General features: G+C 46.2%; 1 protein-coding gene across 1 annotated transcript in view; it reads left to right on the forward strand.

Moving 5' to 3' along the window:
• RUNX1 (RUNX family transcription factor 1) overlaps positions 1–24,364 on the forward strand; it is a 190,633-nt gene that overhangs the window by 126,756 nt on the left and 39,513 nt on the right. Inside the window, exon 6 of the mRNA XM_054627663.2 lies at positions 19,757–19,948. Within this exon, the coding sequence (XP_054483638.1) occupies positions 19,757–19,948 (192 nt within the window). The remainder of the gene's footprint in view (positions 1–19,756; positions 19,949–24,364) is intronic.

Below are 24,364 nucleotides of genomic sequence, written 5' to 3' on the forward strand. Positions count from 1 at the left end.
AGGATTTGATGTTCCCAGGGAATGCCCAGCTCTGCACACAGGGGTTGTGTTGTTCAGGTGCTGAGGGCAGCAGAACTCCATTTCTGTCTGAGTGAAATGGAGTGAGGGTGGAGCAGACGTGCAAGGAGACATCTCAGAATCAGGGAATGGTTTGGGGTGGAAGGGATCTTAAAGATCATTTCATTCCACCCCAGACAGCTCCCACTGTCCCAGGCTGCTCCAGCCCCAGTGTCCAGCCTGGCCTTGGGCACTGCCAGGGATCCAGGGATGGAATTCCATCCCAGCCCTGCCCACCCTGCCAGGGAACAATTCCTCATGGCCAAGATCCCACCCAGCCCTGCCCTCTGGCACTGGCAGCCATTCCCTGTGTGCTGTCCCTGCTTTCCTGGGGCTCCTGCAGGCCCTGCAAGGCCACCCTGAGCTCAGCCCAAAGCTTCTCCTGTGCAGGTGAACAATCCCAGCTGTGCCAGCCTTTCCTCCCAGCAGAGCTGCTCCATCCCTCTGCTCATCAGAGGCAATCTTTGGCCTCAGTCACCACCCCAACAGGGCATTTGCATATTGTTATCAAAATGTAAATTGAGGTTTGGGATGAGTTTCTTGCACCCCTCCCACACTCTTGGCAGAAGTTCTGGATGTTGCTTAAGTGGAATTGTCCCGGGAGAACAGAGCAGCAGCACTCAAACACCCTGCAGGGAATGAGACTCACAGCTTGAGGCTGCTTAACCAGGAAAGAAATGTTTCATCCTTCAGCTAAAATAGTTTAGAAAACTCAGGTTTTCTTCTGGAGCCTTCACTTACCTGAGTTGCATCATGATCCATGTTTTTAGTGGAAAAATCTGATATATTTCTTGGATTTGACGACAGGCCTTAAAACACATACCCTGTCAGAGTAAGACTTCTTATTTATTTATTCTTATTTCTTTGGTTTGTTGTTTGAGTTTTTTTATTTAAATTGTGGTTGAATTGTCCCTGAAAAATATCCTCAGTGAACCAGGCAGCTGCGCACATAAAAAAGATATTTGCGTATGCAAATTCCAGATTTGCATATTCAATTACCTGGGCATGCTCACGGGTTGCAGACAATGAATAAACTCTAGTTCTTTGAATATGCATCTGCTTGAAACCAAATCCTCCTGCAGGCAAACCTTCTGCTGGAAATCAATTCTTCAGTTGGGAGAAGAGTTAATATTTAATGAGATTCTGCATTTTAAGGGGGAAGTGGAGATTGGATCCACACGGAAGCAGCGCTGGGATCTGCCTGACCCAAATGCATGCAAAGGCTTCCCTGGAATTCATATCCCAGGTTTTAGGCAAATGAACTGCACAGTGAGGGAGGTTTGAGGCATCTCACCAGGAAAGGTTGGGCTCCCCCCAGCAGGAATTCACAGCTTTGTTATTGCTGAGTCACTCATGACACAGCACAAAGGGAGTGGGGGATCATGGAGTGGTGTAGGGTGGAAGGGATTAAAGCTCATCCAGCTCCACCCCTGCCATGGCAGGGACACCTCCCACTGTCCCAGGTGCTCCCAGCCCCAGTGTCCAGCCTGGCCTTGGGCACTGCCAGGGATGCAGGGATGGAATTCCATGCCAGCCCTGCCCACCCTGCCAGGGAACAATTCCTCATTGCCAAGACCCCATCCAGCCCTGCCCTCTGCCACTGGGAGCCATTCCCTGGGTCCTGGCACTGCCAAAGGGAGAGGGACTGAGGCAAAATCCAGGTCTCCAAGGGATTTTTCCCAAGTTCACAGGACAATGCACCAGGCCAGGAATGGGATGGGCCAAAACCACAACAGCCATGGTGTGATGTTTGTCTGGTGTGAGGATTGGGCAAAGGATGGGAAAAGTGCTCAGAGGGGAGAAGAAATCACAGGTTCAAACAGAAAAGCAGCCAGAGAATCCCAGAATCCCAGAGTGGTTTGGGTTGGGAGGGGTTTTAGGGATCACCCAGAGCCACCCCTGCCATGGCAGGGACACCTCCCACTGTCCCCAATGTCCAGCCTGGCCTTGGGCACTGCCAGGGATCCAGGGGCAGCCCCAGCTGCTCTGGGACACCTCTCCCAAGGCCTCACCACCCCCTGAGGGGAGAATCCCTTCCCAAAACCCCATCCAACCTGCCATCTCTTTAAAACCATTCCCCTTTTCCTGTCACTCTCTGCCTGCATAAAAATCCTTCTCCTTTCCTTTTAGAACCTCTGAGCTCTCCCTGGAGCCTTCTCCTCCCCAGGCCCAACACCCCCAGCTCTCCCAGCTTTTCCAATGATTCTGTTTTGCTCCCTTCATTTTTAAGTGGGCTTCAAAGTCCTCAGATTTGACTTCTCACCGAGATTTCCACATCACAGCCATGCCCACTCCGACGTTTTTTCCCTGCATTCCTTTGATGGATCTGTGGTGAGCCCTGTCAAACCAGGCCTGCCATGGGCTGAAGGGATTTAGAAGGATTTCAGCCTTCTTGGATTGGGATGGGAATCAAAACAAAACCTGCTGGATTTGAGTGGTTTCCTTTCAGGAATGGATATGTGGGAACATTCCCCCAGCTCCATGACTCACTCAGTCACTTGGGCTGAAGGAATTCCAAACAGGCCGAGATGTTTTCTCCTGGCTCACCAGAGATCCAGACAAACCTGCTGAGCTCCAAAACCAACTCCAACAACAGCTTTTGATTAATTTCCTAAAACCAACCCCAACAACCATTTTTGATTCGTTTCCTTCATGATTTTGACGGTTCTCAGACAGCCTGGATTCCAATAAGTGCAAGGGGCCAGGGGAAGTTCAGATTAGGGATTAGAAACAATTTTTCCCTGGCAGAGTGGTCAGGCCTTGGGCTGAGCTGCCCAGGGAGGTTTGGAGTCCCTGGAATTGTCCCAGAGCAGTCTGGATGTGGCCTTGGGGACAGGGATTGGGGTGATGCTGGTGGGGCTGAAGGTGATCCTGAGGGGCTCTTCCAGCCTTCCTGGGATTCTGTGGCTTTTGGGCTCTCTGGGATGTGTGGAGGTGACAAGAGGTGACAACAGCACTGTCACAGGGCCACCTTTGCTCTGCACAAAGGCCTGTGGACACTGTGTTCCTGTACATCCCATCATCCATGGTTGTTGGGATGTCCAGCTCTTTGGCCAGCAGCACGTCTAAATTTGCCCTCCAAATTGTGATAAATTCCCCTTTGTGGGAATTCCACATTTTCCTTTTTGTCCCATTGGATTCCTGTCTGTGCCTACCCAGAGAAAACTTCTCAAATTGTCACAGCTCATAAAGAGAGCCAAGGTCCTTAAAAACCTGGCTCTTCCTCCCCTGCTTTCATTATGGATTTTTAAAACCTCTTTTGAACTGAGCATTTTTATTCCCCACTTCTGAATAAATGCTTATTTTCAAAATGAAGGGGTTTTTTTCTGAAAAGAAATCCTGCTGCACTGTCAGAGAGAAGGGCAGGATGACCTAACCCATCATTTTCTTCTCTGATTCTATGATTCATAAAGCAATTTCTGTTTTTATGAGCAAGGTCCATGGGGAAAATCATTAGCAGAAACCAGATCAAGAGTAGTGCTCCTGATGAAAATACTTTTGGTTAGGAAACTTGGTAGAAATAGTCTGAGTCCTAAATTAAATATTTCCCTTAGGCCATTTGACCTGCTGTGTACATCTGCTGAAAAATTAGGGTTTTTTTCTTCTTTTGACTGCTTTTGTCTGCTTTTCCTCATTGAATTGTTTTAGTCTACAAAGCTCTGAAAAATTTACTCATGGCCCAAGTGCCTGAAAGTGATGTGAAAGGAAAAGGCTACATGGATTTAGCCTAAAGTTAAGATGGGCATTAAATGTGATTATTCCCTGTTGGATATGTAGTTTTCCCAAATACCTTTAGGAAAAAGAAAGATATCCAAGAGTGGGATGCTGAGGGGTGTGGAGAGAGGGAATATTTTGCTGAGCAGGAGTTGAGAAGGAGCCTAAAAAGCTGCTGGTTCTGTTCTGAAGGAAATCTTGTTCTACCTGAGGTCATTTTTAGGGAAACCCCAAGAAACTTTTCCTAGTACAATAATAACAAAAGTCAAACTCTTCTCCAAAAAAACCTTTTCATTATTTCAGTGGGCTTAATTAATATTAGTACCTTTATTTCTTCCTCATTTTCTGCTGCAAGTGCCTCATTTTGGAAGCTGAGGCTGAATTGTACCAAATAACAACTTAGAAACCATAAAAAACGAACCATTTCATTGTTGGAAAATACCCAACATTTAAATTTAAGTGGTGGATTAGGATTAAATTTTAGTGGAAGGATTCAACTCCTTCCACACACCTGGGGTTACAGGAGCTGAGAGTTACTTAGGAGAAAAGACACAAAGGAGGTTCCAGCCCAGGGAGGAGCTGGAGCTGCTGCAGAGAGCCCAGAGGAGGCTCCAGGATGGGCAGAGGGATGGAGCAGCTCTGCTGGGAGGAAAGGCTGGCACAGCTGGGATTGTTCACCTGCACAGGAGAAGCTTTGGGCTGAGCTCAGGGTGGCCTTGCAGGGCCTGCAGGAGCCCCAGGAAAGCTGGAGAGAGACAATTTCACAGAATTCCCAGAATCCCAGAATGACCAGGTTGGGAGAGACCTTCAAGGCCATCGAGTCCAGCCCAGCCCCAACCCCTCAACTGAACCCTGGCCCCCAGTGCCACATCCAGGCTTTGTTAAACACACCCAGGCATGGGGACTCCACCACCTCCCTGGGCAGCCATTCCAGAACTTTCTCACCCTTGCTGGAAAAACCTTTTCCCTGCTCTCCAGCCTGGATTTCCCTTGGTGCAGCTGGAGGCTGTGTGCTCTGGTTGTGTCAGTGCTGCTGGAGAAAGAGCCCAGGGCCAGCTGAGCACAGGCCCCTTTCAGGAGCTGTGAGAGTGAGGAGGGCAGCCCTGAGTCTCCTTTGCTCCAGGCTGAGCACCCCCAGCTCCCTCAGGGCTTCCTCACAGGGCTGGAGGGACAGCACACAGGGATGGACGGACAGCACCCAGGGAATGGCTCTCACTGCCACAAGGCAGGGCTGGATGGGATCTTGGCAATGAGGAATTGTTCCCTGGCAGGGTGGGCAGGGCTGGGATGGAATTCCATCCCTGGATCCCTGGCAGTGCCCAAGGTCAGGCTGGACACTGGGGACATTGGAGCAGCCTGGGGTAGATGAAGGTGTCCCTGCCATGGACCTGGCTGATCTTTAATGTCCCTCCCAACCCAAACCATTCCATGATAGAAATTCTGTATGAAAGCAAAGTCACCTCTTCCCCAATACATGCTTCCATTTTTATTTTTTTTTAATTTTGAACAAAGCTTATGAATCTCTGAATTCTAATAGATAAAGGATCTCATGAAGGAATGACAGGAATTCTTGGTTTCAAGTTCTTTTGTCTGGAGATTGAACTGAAATGTGATTATTTCATAGCACTCTTCCAGCCTTAACTTTTCTACGCCTAAGCTTTTTCCTAAGCTTTTCTTCCTTATATCCCATCCAACCCTGCTCTCTTGACACTTTAAAGCCATTCCCCATATTCCTGTCACTCCATGCCCTGGTGAAAATCCCTCTCCAGCATTTTTGTAGCCCCTTTATGTATTTATGGAATTTAACTGGTTGGCAACACAAAGGATTGTTAAATTCATAGGAATTCCTGGCACAGAGCAGTGCTGGTGAGGATCCTTTATGTCCTATCCATAAGTTCAACCTCAGTAGATTTTTAACACTCTCATCCTTGAGGATTCATGGTGCAGACACTCCTTTTCCATATGGGATGGGATTATTTTCCCTATCATTTTTCAGTCTCTCTGCTGAGGCTGGAGGGTTGGGATTGGGCGATGTGAGACGGGAATTTGTAATTTATTTAGTTCAATGAAATGGTCAAGTATGTGGAGTAGGAAACCTGGTGACAACACTGCTTTTCTGGGAGTGCAGTAGATCCTATGAATTGCATCCCAAATAATTTTGGGGTTTTTAAAATTAAACACAGAAGTGGTGACAGGCCAAGCTCCTTCCTTGAGAAATCAGGGTCAAGGGAAGCCAGAGCTGCTGCACTGTGGGTTAGGAATGAAGTTAAGTCTGACCCAGTCCTGCAGAAATTATTTCAAGCCCTTTCCTTAGTCACTCCATCCCACACAGCTCTTTTTTCACCCTTCATCATTAACATGATTTTCAGTCTAATAATTTTGGTGACCCTCCTTGATGTCTCTCTGCTGAAGCCAGGGGGAAGTGCTCTGAACTGTGACAAAACCAGAATCAGCTGAATGTAGGTTATTTCTGAACATCCCTCATTAGGCCTGACTTTCTCTTGCCAAATGCTCTCTCTACAAAGGTTTTGTAGCTGTTAAAAGCAGTGAGCAAGATGAAGATCTTTGGGCACAAGAACATTTTCCATAGGAGGGGAAAAAAACAGATTTGAAGCAGAGGCTGGGGCTGGAAGGGATGGGTCTGGAGTTGGAGGAGGTGCCTGTTGTGGGTTTTAGGAAGTTATTTTGTGGAGTGGAGGTGCCTGTTGTGGGTTTTAGGAAGTTATTTTGTGGAGTGGAGGTGCCTGTTGTGGGTTTTAGGGAATTATTTTGCCTTTCCCCTTCCCAGAAGGAGATTTGCTGGCACAGCTGAGCTGTTGGAGCATCAATCCCCCTGTCCCTCAGGATTGGCAGATGAGTTTTCCTTCCCTCTGTGAGCTGATCCCTCCTTCCTCAGCTCCTTGGGGATCTGGGAGAAGGGAGAGGGAAACTTTCACCCCTCATGGAGGGCTCAGACACTTCTGTTTGCTTAAGAAGATTTTAGCAGTGCAGGACCTTTTTTAAAGCCTCAGTTTTTGAGGAGATTCCTGATTTATGGGTTCCCCAAAACGCCACGTGTGTAAGGGAAAGGCTGGAGGAAGCTACGTGGCATTTTCAGTGAACAGCCCCTATTTTCTTCTTGAAATACAACTGCAAAGAGTGAAAATCTGTTGAAGTTCTGGCTGCTGAGAATTGCAGACTTTCTGTGCTGCCAGGCACTGACCCCCAAGAGAACACTGCACTGACCTGAGGCCCTGGAGAAGCTTCCAGAATGGAATGGCAGAACTGGGATTGTGGGGGTGGAGTTTGAATAGAAGTGTGTGAGATCACAGGGTGGGAAATTTAAGAGTTTGGGGTTTTAGAACATAGTAATATATATGGAGCAAGCCAAAAACTGGCAAAACTCCACCTGCTCTGCAGTTCCTGCCAGCTTTGCCTGCCCTGGATTATCAGCTGGAGCATTCCCTCCTTGCAGCCCCACACAAAACACCACAGGCTTTTGCTTCATGGTGGTGAAGAATGGAAAAAAATTTTACTTTGGCTCTGCATTTTCATTTGTGCTTCTGCTCTTTGGGAATACTGGAATGTTCTGCCCGGGGAGGTGGTGGAGTCCCCATGCCTGGGTGTGTTTAACAAAGCCTGGATGTGGCACTGGGTGCCAGGGTTCAGTTGAGCTGTTGGGGCTGGGTTGGACTCAAAGATCTTGAAGGTCTCTTCCAACCTGGTCATCCTGGGATTCTGTGAATTCTGTGGAATTCCAGTGAGGAAATGAATTTTCTCTCAGTGTTCATGACAAATCTCACGCAGGCTGATCCTGTGCCTGTGCTGTGCAAAGCAAGAGGGACAGAATGCCTGGGGGAGAATTGTGTTCTTCCAAGGCCTAAAGGGGTTCCAGGAGAGCTGCAGAGGGATTTTTCACAAGGGATGGAGTGGCAGGACACAGGGAATGGCTTTAAGCTGAAGAAGGGCAGGGATGGATGGGATATTGAGAAGGAATTGTTCCCTGGGAGCGTGGGGAGGGGCTGGAATAGAAGCTGAATAGATTCAAGGTGTCCAAGGACAGACTGGGATAATGTGGGATAGTGGATGGTGTCCCTGCCCATGACAGGGATCTTTAAGGTCCCTTCCAACCCAAACCATTCCATGATTCCATGAGAGGCCATCTCAGCTCTGCTTGGAATCATCAGGGCAGGTGTTGTCTGTCCTACAAGAACACGACGTCCTCGTAAATCACTTAAACACATCCTGAAGAGACAGGAAGATGTGAACATCTTCCCTGCCTTCCTTAATCATGGAACAGATTAGGAACAGCATGTAAAAATGGGAGGAGGCAGCAGAAAGAATTTCCCCTGTCATAAACAAAACATGGAGACATTTTATTTTTATTTTTCTAATAGTGCCTGACCTTTGTTCCTTTATTCTTCCTTTGAGTTTGGAGCTCGAGTCCATCAAGCCCCACATCCACCAGGCCACCTTCTGGGGCTGACCAGTCCAGAAAAGCCAGGCTGTGTCACAACCCTCAGCACATAAAGCTAAAAAAAACAAAACCAGAAACATTTATGGGACAGTGTTGATTTAATTATTAAGGATTCTGTTTGCCTGATTCCTCCCTCCAGCCAGCACCACGGGCTGTTCCTCATTACCTGCCCCACGTATCTTCCCAATCTCACCACAAACAGTTTGGGTTGACCACACCACTTCCCTCTTGAAAGTTAATCCAGTTTGACTCACCCTGAGCGGCTCGGGCCGAGCCAAGGAAAACAAGGCAAAGAATAACCTGCTTGTATCCACTTTGGAAACTTCTCAGAGGCCCTGCTTTCAGAGTGCTCCACAGTAGCTCACTATATCTCCCTGCAGCTGCAGAGAAAATCAGGGAAGCAAAAAAAAAAAAAAAAAAAAAGGGGTTCCAGAAAAGCCCAGGCAGAACCACGTGAAATTTATGAGTTCACAGTGGAGTGTTAGTCCAGAGGAGGAACCAATAAAATAAAATAGCCAAAGTCATTTCTGTGGAAAGCCTATTGTGTGGCAACAGGAGGCACTGGATTTGCTAAAAGCAAAGGTCTGAAGTTCAGGGGAGGTGTGCAGCCCCAGTTGTGCTCTTTTCTTGGGCAGGAGCAAAGCTCCATGTGGTGAAAGTGTGAGCAGTCAGCACCTCCAGGGAGTAAATTGAATTTGGTGTTGCCAAATTGCCCTGGTTTATATAAACACCGAGGCACAGGACCTGACCTTTTAGGTGCAGGTGCCTTGCTGAGCCCTGGCTGAGGGTGAGTGACGGGGACCTTTCACTGCCTCGAGACATTGGTGATGAAATGTTCCTGTCTGAGCAATTCCTCTGCTGTTTGTACAACCACTGCCCTGTTTGGAGTCACTGCACAGGTGACAAATGTCCTCACCCCCGGCTCTTCCTGCTCAGTGTCTGGGTTTGAAAAGCCAGGTGTCTGCTGAGGAAGGCAGGAGCCTCCCTTGAAATTGAAAATGTAAACCCCCCCTCCCTCTGAATTATTATAATTTTGAAATTATCAGGCAAAGATATGGGAATAGGAATAACAGTTCTTTATTAGGAAAATTAAAATACAAATGCAATAGTACAAAAAAAAAAAAAAACAAAAAACATACCACTGCCAGAGTGAGAGCAGGCCCTGTCCCCTGTGTGTCAGGGGGTGGCACAGCCCCATCCCATGGGGGCTCAGCCCTCCTGCAGTGCCAGCTGTGGCTCTGCTGGAGCAGGGATCCTGCACAAGGGGGGAGTTTTCCTCTGCAGCTCCAGGGCTGCTGCAGATGGGCCTGGGCTCCCTCTGGCCATGCAGGGCAGCAGAAGCTGCTCCTCTGGCAATGCCCTGGGCAAAGGCTGCTGGGCTGTCCCAGCACCTCAGATTGGATCCAGGTAGGAATGCTTGGCTCCTCCCCTGGGCAATGCAGCATCTCCCCATGGGATGCTGGAATTGGATCAGCCCTGCAGGGACACTCAGTGGCCATGGACAGCAGAGATCTCCTGCAGGGAGGATTGGCTGTGGGAGAGAGAAAGAAAAAACTGCCCCAAGAACAGCAGAGAACTGCCCCAGCTCTGACAGATGGGAACAGAACACACAGCCCCATTTCCAACCTAAGACACTCAGGTTGAGGGAGGGGCTCCAGAAACAAGATTGAGGTGCCTGGGTCCAGCAGAAACCTTCTCCCAAGTGCTGCTCTTGTACCTCGAGTCCTGGGGCAGTTCTGTGTGTCTCAACAGAAGATCAAAAGCTCTTGGAGAATGTCCTAAGGAGGTTCTGAAGGTGGGGAAGGGTCTGGAGGGGCTGAGGGCACTGGGATTGTCCAGCTGGAGCAGAGGACACTGAGGGCAGAGCTTCATGGGGCCAGTTCCTGCTGGAGCTGTGCCAGGAGGGATTTAGGTTGGATTTTAGGGCAAGGTTCTTGCCCAGAGGGTGCTGGCACTGCCCAGGCTGCCCAGGGAATGGGCACGGCCCCGAGGCTGCCAGAGCTCCAGGAGATGCCCAGGGTGGGATTGTTTGGGGGTCTGGGCAGAATTGGAGTTGGATCATCCTGTGGATCCCTCCTAACTCAGGATATTCCAGGATTCCAGGTGTTGTCAGCAGCTTTCCCTTGGAGACAGGAGGGTTTTTTGTGCCTGTATTTTTTTCTTGGTTGCTCCCTGAGCTGGTGCTTGGCTGCCTGGGGCTCATCCTGCACCTTCTCTCTCAGACAAATCTCCAGCTCTGCTGCCTCAGCCGTGGCTGGAGGGGATTCCTGGGGCACTTTGGGAAGATGCAAACCAGAAAGAAACAAAAGAGGATTTTGGCAAAGCAGTGCTTGGCTTGAGACTCATTCAAACATTGTCAAGGGCTTGGGGTTTTTGGAATTGAGATGGGGGAAAGGTAAAAGAAAGCAAAGGTTGTAATTTTACAAACTGATTCAAATTTCATGATCAACTTCTTCCCTCCAAACCCCAAACGCTCCATGACTTTTACTTCACTGCCATGACCTAATTCCTGGGGTTAATTCCAGGCAATAATTACACTTCCACAAGAGGGAGGGCACAGATTCAGCAGAAGCTGAGATGGATCTACTCAAAATAATTGTGGTTTTAGTGGAAATTCACTTGTCCTTTGCTGTTTGTACCTCTGAGGCCTCACCAGCAGTGCTGGGGGAGAGAAGGAAAAATTCCTGCCACATTCAGAAACGTGTCAAGATTGCTTTTTGTGGATTTGGGAGCTCGGGATAGACCTGAGGATTTTGTGTGTTCATCAGGAGGAGGGAAAGAGTGGGAGGCACCCTGGAGGGTTGTGGAGAGAGGGAAAGCACAGCCTCCACTCGTCCTTTTTCCCAGGAATGTTCCTCCCAAAGCTCTCCTGACACAACTGGGCTGAGTTTCAGTGATGGAAAGGGCTCCCAGCCGGGAATTAGAGCAGAAAATTGGAAATTGGAAGCCCAAGGAGGGTGTGGAGTCTCCATCTCTGGAGATATTCCAGAGCCACCTGGATGTGTTCGTGTGTCAGCTGCTCCAGGTGACCCTGCCTGGACTGAGGGAGCTCCAGAAGTCCTGAAAATTCTGGGATTCTGTGAGCTGAAGTTCATTTTCTAGAATATATCAGGCAAGAGGGTCTTGATCTGGGCCCTCCCAACTGCTCTGGTTTGTCCTGGGATGGAATTCTTCTTTTTACAAATTTTCCTCTACCTGTGTTGAAAAAAATCTAAAATAATTTAAAAATTATTTTAAAAAGAAGAGCTAAGCAAAAATATCTTGTCAAAATATTGTGTAATTACTGTTAAAACACAGAGGGAAAATTTTCCAGGACTCACAAAGGAGGTACAAGGAGCTCTCTGGGGTTTCCCCAGGGAAAATAGGGAGAGCAGAAATCTGTAAATAATCCTGGCTCACCTTCTTGGTGTCACTGCCCACAGAAAAATGGGATCACTTGGTGGAAAATTTCAATGCTCAGCACAGCATCGGACCATAAACATCATTTTACCTGCAGTTATTCCAAGGGAGGAGCAATTCCAGCCAGGGTGAGCTTTGCAGGGGAACTGAGGAGAGAATTTACCTGGAAGAGTTTCCCAGTGTCCCAGAGCTCCTCTGGATCAGCCTGGCCATGGAGTCAGGGCCTCATTCCCACATTTCCCAGCCCAGCACTGCTCCTGCAGCTCATTACAGACAGGCCATGAGAATATATAATATAATATAATATAATATAATATAATATAATATAATATAATATAATATAATATAATATATTTTATATATAATATATAATATATCGTATATTATATATTATATATTATTATATATTATATTATATGATATATAATATATCATATATATCATATATCATAATATATAATGTATACTATATAACATATAATATATAACGTGAAATATATACTATAGAGAATATACAATATGTAACATATAATAGAGAATAGAGAATAGAGAATATAGAATAACATACTATATATATATTCTTATATATAATATTAGAATCTCCTGACTGCCACCATGTTCCACATCTGGAAATGAGGCTTGGGCTATCCAGCACTTCAAAACAAAAAACAGGAAAAAAAAAAAGATGTGATTGCTGAATGTTATGGTTTTGAAAATTATTTTTTTCTTGTAGAGAAGTCTCCATAATATTAATAGGAAGTAAACTGAAGAAAAACTATTCTAGAGACAGTAAACTGGCTGAAACTTTAGGTTTTGTTTCTTTACATTGTCCATGAAAAAGTTATAGGGGGTGCAGAAGTGTTCTAAATATTTTATTCTAATTCTTATTATTCTTTCTTTTAGTTACTGCTAATAAATTTTTCTTTATACCCCTTTAAAGTTTTAAACCCACTTTACCTTTCTCCTAATCCTCTCTCACAACAAAAAATAAACACATTAGTAATTAACCAACACCAAAGCCACCTCAGTCTTTAATACATTAATTATAAATTAATCTCCAAATCAGTCAAATCTCAAATGAACAAACCAAAACCACGACGCTGATAAATCTCCTCAAAACTCTGCAGGCCTGATTTGTGCTCAGCACAGCAATCAGATTTGGGTCTAATTCTGGTTTTATATTATTTTTAATCCATGGAGGAGAGGTTGGTGAGCTCTGACACCGAGCTGATCCTTCTGAGAGGAGCTCAGGGAAAAAGGGAGGGCCAAGAATTTCATCTGTGGCACAGAGGAAAACAATGTTTAGGCATTGTTAGCAAAATAATCATGCTTTTCTTTTTGCATTATAGTTGAAAGCATTTCTGGTTTAAAGGTTTTCTCAGCTTGGTAATAATATAGAAGTGTTATATTTTAATTAATAGCATTATAGTTGAAAGCATTTCTGGTTTAAAGGTTTTCTCAGCTTGGTAATAATATAGAAGTGTTATATTTTAATTAGTAGCAACACAAAATTGGGTTGGAAATTGTCCCTCTCCATGTTCCTGTGGATCCTTCAGGCCCTGCAAGGCCACACTGAGGTCACTCCAAAGCTTCTCCTCTCCAGGCTGAACAATCCCATTTCTTCTTGGCCTTTTGCACATTTAATTACAATTATCAATTATTTTACATATCCACTGATCAATCTGGGCTCTCTCAGCTGCTTGCAAATTAAATTCAGGTGATTGACACCTTCCACAATCCCAGGTTGCTCCAAGCCCCGTCCTTGAACACTTCTGTGGGTGAAGAATTCATTTTTTAACAAGAATTTATATTGCAAAAAATAATAATATTTAGAATTTGTCCCTGAGAAATTATATTATATTATATTATATTATATTATATTATATTATATTATATTATATTATATTATATTATATTATATTATATTATATTATATTATATTATATTATATTATATTATATTATATTATATCATATCATATCATATCATATCATATCATATCATATCATATCATATTATATTATATTATATTATATTATATTATATCATATCATATCATATCATATCATATCATATTACTTATAATATTTTTTTCCATTAAACACAGTGTGTTCACTTCCTGGAATGATATGAGTACATTTCCTCTCATCATTATGCAAAATAATCACATTAATTTTAGCTCCAAGACACAGGACAGCGTTCAGCACTTTATTAATGGACACAATGGAATTTTGGTGATTTTTTACCCCACTAAAGCTGGACCCAACCCTGAATAAAACCAGCCCTGCAAAGAGGGGATGTTTGAATCAAGGTCCAAAGTGCCTCTAAGGCAAACAGGTTTATTTAAACTCACTCCTTCCTTTGGTAAAGCCTGGCCAGACTCTGCATTTTCCTGGGAATAATCCCATTTTTGGGTGTGAAATTTCCTTTTCCACAGAGGAAAAGTGGAGAGAAGGGGAAGAATTCAGGCACAAAGGCTCAGCTTAGTTGAACTCCCCTGGTTTGGTTTAAAACCACACTGACCTCCAACCTTCCATGGTGGGATGGGCAATTGGGGGAAAAAAACCCCCATGGGTTGGGATAAGAATGGTTTAATAATTGAAATTAGAAAATAAAGAAAGAAAAAGGATCAATAATAAATAATAATAGGATAAAGGATAAATAATAGTAAAAGGAGAGAAATGTAAAAAGAAAACTCCCAAAAAGAATGGGAGTGGATGACAACAAGTGGCAGAAGAGTGGAGTAATTAAAAGGAAAAAACTTGATTAAAAGACAAAAAAACACCTCATAAAATCATAGAATGGATTTGTTTGGAAAGGAACTTAAAGATCTCCTGAATCCACCTGGACAGGGATATCCATTAACCCATTCCAAAAGTGTTTTCTTGGAAAATGGTCCTGGTTTTCCATAGAAATTCCAGCTGGAAGGAGGGGAGCAGCAATTCCTTTCCTCAGCCTCTGCTTTATCCAATTCTGCCTCTCTGAGCCTGAAAGGCATCTAAGGATGTCTGCAAAAATAAAATTTAAAAAAAATTAAAGGGGAATTCAAAATTTCAAAGGAAGGTAAAGGTTCCTTGGCCTCTGCTTTACCAAATTTTGCCTCTCTGAGCCTGAAAGGCATCAAAGGATGACTGCAAAAATAAAATAAATAAAAAAATTAAAGGGGAATTCAAAATTTCAAAGGAAGGTAAAGGTTCCTTGGCCTCTGCTTTACCAAATTTTGCCTCTCTGAGCCTGAAAGGCATCTAAGGACGCTTTCAAAAATCCCGCAAACAAAATTAAAGGAAAATTCCAGATTTCAAAAATTTAAAAAAAAATCCATTTTACTTCCTCTGCTTTACCCAGTTCTGCCTCTCTCAGCCTGAAAGCATTTAAGAATTCCTGCAAAAAAAAATTAAAGGAAAATTCAAAATTTCCAAGGAAAATAAAGGTTCCTTGGCCTATTCTGCCTCTCTGAACCTGAAAGGGCCTAAGGATGCCTGCAATTTTTTCCCTATAATTTATTTTAAATTTTAAAAAAAAGGAAAATTTAAAATTTCAAGGGAAATTTTAAAGGAAATTTTGTTTCTTTTCCTGCACTTGTGCATCCCAGCCCGAGCCTCCACTGGCCTGGCATTCCCAGGGAAGCAGGGGCTGCCAGGGCACTTTGCTGCTGTCATTTCCCCATCCCCAATGCCAATATCTGGCCCCAGGCCAGGCCTGAGTGTTCCAGGGCTCTCCCAGGCTGTAAAAATGCATTTCCCTGCCATTCCCAGGGGAAGCACTTTCATCTTGCCCTGCCATCCCTGTGCAATATCCCAAAAAATATTCCAAAAAAATATTCCATGGCAAAAAGTCCTCCTGACCTAACTCAGGCAGCATTTGGAAGGGATAATCTAAAAACAAAAAAAAAAAAGTGAAAAAGACCCTAAATCCTGTGGTTTAGCCAAGTTGGCTGCATGTCCTGTTTATTGCAGCATCCCAAACACTGACCCTGCAAGCTGAGGGGGAAAATGTTCATTTTCTTTTCTCTGTTAATTGATCCTTTTCTCTGTTAATTGATTCCCCTGCAAGCTGAGGGGGGGAAATGTTCATTTTTCTTTTCTCTTAAAGAGAGAGAGTTTTGGTTTTGGTTTGTTCATTGGAGATTTTACTGATTCTGAGATTTCTCAGATAATGTATTAAAGAGTGTGGTGGCTTTGGTGCTGGTTAATTCCTAATGCATTTATTTTTTGTTGTGAGGTAGGATTAGGAGAAAGGTAAGGCAGATTTAAAACTTCAAATGGGTATAAAGAGAAATTTATTAACAGGAACTAAAAGAAAGAGTAATAAGAATTTCTCTCTTTCTTGATTCTTGTGAGAAATCCCTGGGGACACGAGGAGGGGAAGAAGGCAGTGGTTCCTCCTTGTGAGAGCTCTGTGCCAAGGTTTTCCTTCAACAGCTGGAAGTTGGAGTGATTTTCATCAAGATTTGTGGCCAAAGTGCTTCAGCAGAGCCAAAGCAGCTTCCAGACACCTTCCTGCTGCTCTTTTTCATCCTGGAAAAGGGAGGGGAGCAGGTTCCAAACCCCTTCCTGCTGCTCTTTTTCATCCTGGCAAAGGGAGCTCTGGGCTTGTGGTCACCTCACGGGGCTGGCAGCAGAGTGGCTGTCCCAGGGTCACCTCCTGGCCCTGGGCAGGGCACCTCATTGCTCTGGCATTCCATTTTCCACCTGCAGAAAGGGTTAATGACAGTGCTGCCTGTCCCATGGGTGAGCTGAGGATATTTTGTCTGCCCCAGCAAGGTGTTTAGAGGGGAACTTCAAAGCACAGCTAATAAACACCAAAATGCAGGTCACCCTCACAAAGGGCTGCCTGTGCTTTGAGAGTGGCTTGGGAGAAATATTTATATTTGTTCCTTTTTTTCTGACACACTTCTTCACTTCTCTCCTGCAGAGCTCTGGTGCCAAACAGGTTCTGTGCAGTTAGAGGAGGAGGAATAATAAATAGATTTTTTTTCTGGCTGGGGACAAGGAGGGTAAAGAGGCACTTTTGGAGCTGCATCTTGAGGTGACAATTGCCTGGCCTTGATTCTGAGTGTTTCCCACTCCAAATGAAAATGGAACCATAAAAGCAGCAGAGTTCTTCTGAGGAAGACCCTGTTGGTGCTGCTCTTTCTCCCAAATGGAATTTCCACAAATTCAAGGGATGAGACAGATCTTGGCTGTGTCCCTGCACTCCTGGGAATCCCAGGCTGTGGAAAAGGGCCCACACAGGCCCTTTGTGGAACACCCCAAAAATCAGATTGATGCTCTGGGGCAGCACAGGAAGGGGTGGGGAGGTCCAAGTTTTGCACAGTGGATGCAGGGTATGAAGATACCATGGAAATCAGGAGGAATTTTGGACATTAAAGAGTTATTATTAGAGGTTGTTAAACCTTCAGATGGGCTGGCCAGGGAGGTTTGGAATGCCCATCCCTGGAGATGCCCAGCAGAGGTGGCACTCAGTGCTCTGGGCTGGGCACAGCTGGGACTCCCTGGGATCCTGCATTTCCAACCTCAGGGATTTTGGGATTCTGTCAGACAGGCAGAGATCCTCCCCCAGCCTGGAGCAGCCTGGCACTGCAGTCAGGAGGGGTGGCAGGGGAAGGGCAGGTCACAGGGGGTCAGGCTTGGCCTTCCTGCTCTCCTTTAAAAGGAGGAGAAATCTGAGGAGGATCTGAAATCAGGAACAAGCGCCAGCGTGGGGCTGCACTTGGAAGGATGTGGCTCTTGGATCTGCCAGCCCTGGGTTGATCCTGCTGGAGCTTAAAATAATCCCCGTGGATGAGGTATTTTACACATCTTGTGTGACTCCACGTGTTGGCATTCACATCCAGGGTCAGGAGCCCAAGGCTTGAGGAACTCCCAGCTTCTCTCTGCTGACAAATGCAGCATTTGCTCTCGACCAACCAGAATGGCAGATAAAAGTCCTTTTCATCTGTCTTTGCTTCTCCCCTCCTTTTTTATTTCTATTTTTTTTTTAAGCCCTAATGGGTCTCTTTAATGATGAAACCACTGCTATATAATATGTCTTTTTATATTTTAATTCCTCCCCCTCCCCTTGGGATAATTTACAGCACAGTGTGGAATCTGAGACAGTTCAAGCTGTGCCAAAGGGCCTGGCAAGGGGAAGAAATGCCGAGCCACTGAGATTTGGAACCATAAGACGAGTTATAAAATTTAATTTTAGAAATGCAGCTACTGGGAACTGCTTTTAAATGCACATTTTCCTTTTAGTGCATAAAATGGGCCTGTGTCTTGATTGAGCTGTCAGGGTGGCTTGAAAGAGTTCTCTGTGGAGGAAGGGGCCTACAGGGCTTTGCAGAGAATTTTTTGTTGCTTATTCAGTGATATTCAATGTTGAGAGAGGGATTTTTAGGAATGTTTATGGATTAAAAGTTAAGGGGGGGAGTGTGGAATAAGGAATAGTGGATAAAAAAATAAAATAATGTCTACATTTTGTATAATCAGAATGGTTTGGGGTGGAAAAGACCTTAAATATTATCTCATCCCACCCCTGCCATGGGCAGGGACACCTCCCACTGTCCCAGGTGCTCCCAGCCCCAGTGTCCAACCTGGCCTTGGGCACTGCCAGGGATCCAGGGGTGGAATTCCATGCCAGCCCCTGCCCACCCTGCCAGGGAACAATTCCTCATTGCCAAGATCCCATCCATCCCTGCCTTCCTTTGCCTTAAGGCCATTCCCCCTTTTCTTGTCACAAGTTCCCCTGTTTCTTCAAGGGAACAAGTAGAAAAATGAAGGTGTTTGACCTCTGGGCTGGAGATTTCGGCTGCATTCCTGGCAGGACAGCAGGGTCCAATGGAAAGAAGGATAAAAGATAAGGCACAAGGATCCATGAGGCAGCTGATGTCCTGAGACAAATCCAATGTGCAGAAATCATGGAATCATAGAACCATGGAATATCCTGAGCTGAAGGGACCCACAGGGATCCCCCAGTGCCACCCCTGGCCCTGCCCAGACCCCCAACAATCCCACCCTGGGCATCCCTGGCAGCGCTGGCCAAAGGCTCCTGGAGCTCTGGCAGCCTTGGGGCTGGGACCTTTGAAAAGGCTGGCACAGCTGGGATTGTTCACCTGCACAGGAGAAGCTTTGGGCTGAGCTCAGGGTGGCCTTGCAGGGCCTGCAGGAGCCCCAGGAAAGCTGGAGAGAGACAATTTCCAGGGCATGCAGGGACAGCACCCAGGGAATGGCTGCCAGTGCCAGAGGGCAGGGCTGGGTGGGATCTTGGCAATGAGGAATTGTTCCCTGGCAGGGTGGGCAGGGCTGGGATGGAATTCCATCCCTGGATCCCTGGCAGTGCCCAAGGCCAGGTTGGACACTGGAGACATTGGAGCAGCCTGGGACAGTGGACAATTGAAATGTGTCACCTCAGTCCTTCCAGCTGATTCTAGATGTGTCCCAACGCTATTCTGGCTCTCTGGGACCTTCCCTGTCCCCTCCCAGCCCTGGAGCTTCATGGGGACTGTGCTCCAAGGGCTGCTTTGGGAAGTGCTGAGCTCAGTAATTCCCACATGGCCATGCCCAAGTCCCCTGTGCCCTGCTGATGCTCAAAATTCAGCATTTCCTCCCTTTGAGCTGAGTGTCTGATGGGACCTCACCTTCCTGGAGCTCCCAGTGGCACCAAGAGAAACCTCATTATCCCAATTCCAGTTCTGCTGGTGGTCATTTCCTGTTCCTGTCCATAAAACCATTGCAAAAGGACCCAAAACCAGGATTTGATTTGGTTTGTTATTTTTCAGTCCTGTAGCACTTGTGTGGTTGTGGTGCCTGGTGACAATCTGGGATGGAATTTTTGAGGAGTTATCCCAGTGCAGGTTTAGCACAGGGGCCATTTCCCCCATTTAGAAACCACAGGAAGGGTAGAAAGGCCCTGAAATTTTTGGTGGCTTTGGTTCTTCAGCCCTGGGCACCTCTCAGGCTGTCCCACAATAAGACTGCAGAGCTTTAGGGGTGATTTCACTTTCATTTCAGACAGTCCCAGATTAGGACATTCACCAGCAGGTCAGGGGTTGCAAAAACCAGGAAAAAAAATTTAAAATAAACCAAAACCAACCGTCCTCATGTACCAAGTGAGCTTTTCTGATCTTTTTCCCCCCCCCTCCCACACTAGGACATCGTCAGAAAATAGATGAGCAGACAAAGCCCGGCAGCTTGTCCTTTTCTGAGCGCCTGAGCGAGCTGGAGCAGTTGCGTCGCACGGCCATGAGGGTCAGCCCACACCACCCAGCCCCCACACCCAACCCTCGAGCCTCCTTGAACCACAGCACAGCTTTTAACCCTCAGCCTCAGAGTCAGATTCAGGGTAAGTACCCAAAATCCTCCCCCCGCTCGCCCACCTCCATCCCCGCAGCCTGTGGGAGCTCACAGCCCGGCTGTGGTTCCATCTCTTTGGGGTTCTCCTTGGAGATCTTTGACACATGAGAGTCTTTATGGAGTGAAAATGGGAGCTTTTTCATGGAGGTTTGGATTTTGGGAAGCCTGGATGGTTGAATTTGGGAATTTGGGAATGTTTTAAGTGGTCCATTCTAATCCTCCCGCTGCTCGCCCACCTCCATCCCCACAGCCTGTGGGGGCTCACGGCCCGGCTGTGGTTCCATCTCTTTGGGGCTCTCCTTAGAGATCTTTGACACATGAGAGTCTTTAAGGAGTAAAAAGAGGAGCTTTTTCATGGATGTTTGGATTTTGGAAGCCTGGATGGTTGAATTTGGGAAGGTTTTAAAATGTCCATTCTAATCCTCCCTCTGCTCACCCACCCCGCAGCCTACACGGGCTCATGGCTTCACTGTGCTTCCATCTCTTAGTGGCTCTCCCTGGAGACCTTTGGATCTTTGGTACATGAGAGTCTTTAAGGAGTGGAAAGAGGAGCTTTTTCATGGGTGTTCGGATTTTGGGAAGCCTGACAGGTTTTAAGGAGTCCATTCTAGTGCTCTTCCCTGTGGCCTATGGGGGCTCACAGCCCTGCTTTGCTTCCACTTCTTCTCGGCTCTCCTTGGAGATCTTTGACATGTGAGAGCATTTGAGGAGTGAAAAAAGGGGATTCCAAAGGATGCTTGGATTTTGAGAAGCCTGGATGGTTGAATTTGGGAATGTTTTAAGTGGTCCATTCTAATCCTCCCCTCGCTCGCCCACCTCCATCCCTGCAGCCTGTGGGGGCTCACGGCCCGGCTGTGGATCCATCTCTTTGGGGTTCTCCTTGGAGATCTTTGACACATGAGAGTCTTTATGGAGTGAAAATGGGAGCTTTTTCATGGATGTTTGGATTTTGGGAAGCCTGGATGGTTGAATTTGGGAATTTGGGGATGTTTTAAGAGTCCATTCTATTCCTCCCCCCACTCGCCCACCTCCACCCCATGGCCTACACGGGCTCATGGCCCCACTGTGCTTCCATCTCTTTGGGGCTCTCCTTGGAGATTTTTGACATATGAGAGTACTTAAGGAGTGAAAAGAGGAGCTTCTTCATGGATGTTTGAATTTTGGGATGCCTGAATGGTTGCATATGGGAATGTTTTAAGATGTCCATTCTAATCCACCCTCCACTCCCCCACCCCATGGCCTACACGAGCTCCTGACCCCACTGTGCTTCCATCTCTTAGTGGCTCTCCTTGGAGATCTTTGGATCTTTGGCACATGAGAGTCTTTAAGGACTGAAAAGAGGAGCTTCCCAATGGATGTTTGGATTTTGGGAAGCCTGGCAGGTTTTAAGGGGCCCGTTCTGTGTCTTCCCAGTGTCAGCCCAGCTCATGGGTTTTGTTTGCCTCCACCTGCAGAACCAATGTTTGTCTTGCAAAGCCAGGCCTTGTTCCAGGTGTATTTCCCAATGGACATTTGTCCATGAGGGTGCTGGAGAGAGAGGGAAATGCTGTCAAAACCTTGCTTTGACCTTTGCCAGGAAGGCAGCAGCAAAGAGAGCTTTGCAAAGTGCTCCGTGCCCCCAAAATTACCTCTGAGTGCTGAGGCTTTCCTAGGACAGGCTACTTTGGAGGTCTTTCTGTGGCTGGTGGTTTTCCAGGGGGTTTTGTTGGAATGAAAACCTGCAAAAGGGTCACTCAGGAGTCTGATTTCCTCCCAGGCTCGGATGAAACCGAGTCATGCAGCTTGGAATCTTATCTGGCATCCCCTGGAGCTGAGTCTGTCCCTGCTAGAATTCCTGCTGAAATTTGGGCAGAGGGTCAGGTCGCTGAGCACTATCAATATGCAGATTCATGGGGAGATGGACCCAAAAAAGTGGGACAGTGTTGGTTTTAGCAGGTGCTGCTCCTAACAGAGTTTTCTTCTGTTTTCCAACCAGAAGGAAATGGGCTCAGTCAGGGCTCTCTGCTGGGATTTTGGAGAGGAATAGTTACAGGGAATTGGGATAAGTTCTTATTTTGGGATTTATTTCTGAGAGCAGGGTGCTCCTTCCTACAGGTAGGAAAGATTATCACTCACCTCAGGCAACTCTTGGAACTTTCCTTTATTCCCAGGGTTTGGAAAGCCTGTGGCTTAGTAGGATTATTGCAGATCTCATGGGTTTGGGGTATTTTTGACAATCATAGAATTAGGGAATGGTTTGGGTTGGAAAGGACCTTAAGGATCATTTTGTTTCAACCCAAACCATGGGCAGGGGCACCTTCCACTGTCCCAGGCTGCTCCAAGCCCAGTCCAAGCTGGCCTTGGATGCTTCCAGGGATGGGGAAGCCACAAAATTCTATGGGCAAACTGTGTCTTCCTCACAGGGAAGATTTTCTCCCCAAAACCCCAATCTAACCATACTAAACCCTAATGATTTTACTACTAAAAATCAACCAATGATCACATGCTCTACAAAGCAAAAAGAAACTGGAAGCACCACCCAGCTCCTTCCCCTGGCTGGAGCAATTCCAGGTCAGCTCAGGTGAAGGATCCAACCCCTCACATCCCCCTCACTTCTCTCCCTGATTTGCAGAGCAAACCACACTGGGTTTCTCCAGCTCATGGCTCTGTTCCTATTAAAAACCCCAAATTTTATTGTGGCTGCTCAGCAGAGCAGACGTGGGTGGAGGTGGCAGCCTTGCACATTCTTCAGCTTCTTGGGAGCACTTTCTGCCTGGCAGAGTATCAGGTTTAACACCCAGGATCCCTTTTCCCTGCTTCCCTGTGGAATTCCCAGTGGGTTTTTCATGCAGGGCCTGGATCCAGCTGCTCCCTCTGGGAATAGCTGTAGGAGGTGGTTGGGCTTTGCTGTTTCAAACAGGATTTCATGGATTTCACCTATGGATGTAGCTCAGCCATGGATGTTTCCTCATGGATATTCTCTTCTCCTGCTTCCATTTTCCCTCCCAAATGGGTGTTAACCATTGAGGATGGAATTGTTGAGGTTTGCAGTGAGTATCAGGAAGATAAACCCCAAATTGAAGCCTCTCTCATTTGTCTGTTGCTATCACATTTTAACATTCAGGGCTCACCTTTTCAGGGTTATGTTACCACAGCAGGGGAAACAGGGATGGGGTGGGACAAAGCTCCAGGACCATCATTTTTCCCTTGGTGATCAAAGTGTGGTTGGATTAGGGTTTGTCTCCTGTGTGAGCTGGGATATTTCATTTCTTTTTATGATTATTTTTGGTTATTCAGTTTCAGACCAGAGGCCTCCAAAACAAGGGAGGGAAGGGGAGAGCTGGGATTGTTCACCTGCACAGGAGAAGCTTTGGGCTGAGCTCAGGGTGGCCTTGCAGGGCCTGCAGGAGCCCCAGGAAAGCTGCAGAGAGACAATTTCCAGGGGATGCAGGGACAGCACCCAGGGAATGGCTGCCAGTGCCAGAGGGCAGGGCTGGGTGGGATCTTGGCAATGAGGAATTGTTCCCTGGCAGGGTGGGCAGGGGCTGGGATGGAATTCCATCCCTGGATCCCTGGCAGTGCCCAAGGCCAGGTTGGACACTGGGGACAGTGGGAGGTGTCCCTGCCATGGCAGGGGTGGAGCAAAATTATCTTTAAGATCCCTTCCAACCCAAACCAGTCTGGGATTCTGGGATTCCATGAAAACCAAAACAATTCTGAACATCCCATTTCACACCTTCCTGCCCATTTTGCACCCTGGAGCATTTCTGGTGAAACTTTCTCACCAAAGAGAGCACAAAGTGCTTTTTTTAAGACCAAACCCCTATCCATTGCTGAATTCCAAGCAGTATCCCAAAATTTTGCTTTAACTCCCACTAGTAGGAACCACAAGCTGCTCCTCCACTCATCCAAACCCACTTATCTTTAAAAAAAACCCCAAAACTAAAATAGACATCTCAGAGCAGTTCTTGGATTGCAAGGGGCAGGTTGCCATGCCACTAAACCACTGTTTATTTGTTGAGGTTTTCAGCTAGAAAAGGATTGAGGGTAATTTTAACTTCCTATTTTAGCAAGCCTCTAATGGGAGAGTGAAACCTTTTGTTCAGATACAAATAAAACAAATAGAATAAAGAAAAATAAGAGAATATATAAAGAATAACAAAATTAAGAATATAAAGAATATAAAAATAAAAATAACAAAACCTTTTGTTTGGGTAGAAATAAAATAAATAGAATAAAGAATAATAAAAAGAATATATCAAGAACAATAAAAAGAATAATATAAAGAGGATAAAAATCAAAAGAACAAAACCTTTTGTGTCACAGATACGAATCCATGTTAGGAGTTGAATTCAGAGCCCATAAATTGCTTTAATTGAATTTTTATGCTTCTTTCATATCACAAGGAGGGAGCCACATCCACCTG

This window comes from Agelaius phoeniceus, chromosome 2, assembly GCF_051311805.1.
Source record: "Agelaius phoeniceus isolate bAgePho1 chromosome 2, bAgePho1.hap1, whole genome shotgun sequence".
Lineage (NCBI taxonomy): Eukaryota > Metazoa > Chordata > Aves > Passeriformes > Icteridae > Agelaius > Agelaius phoeniceus.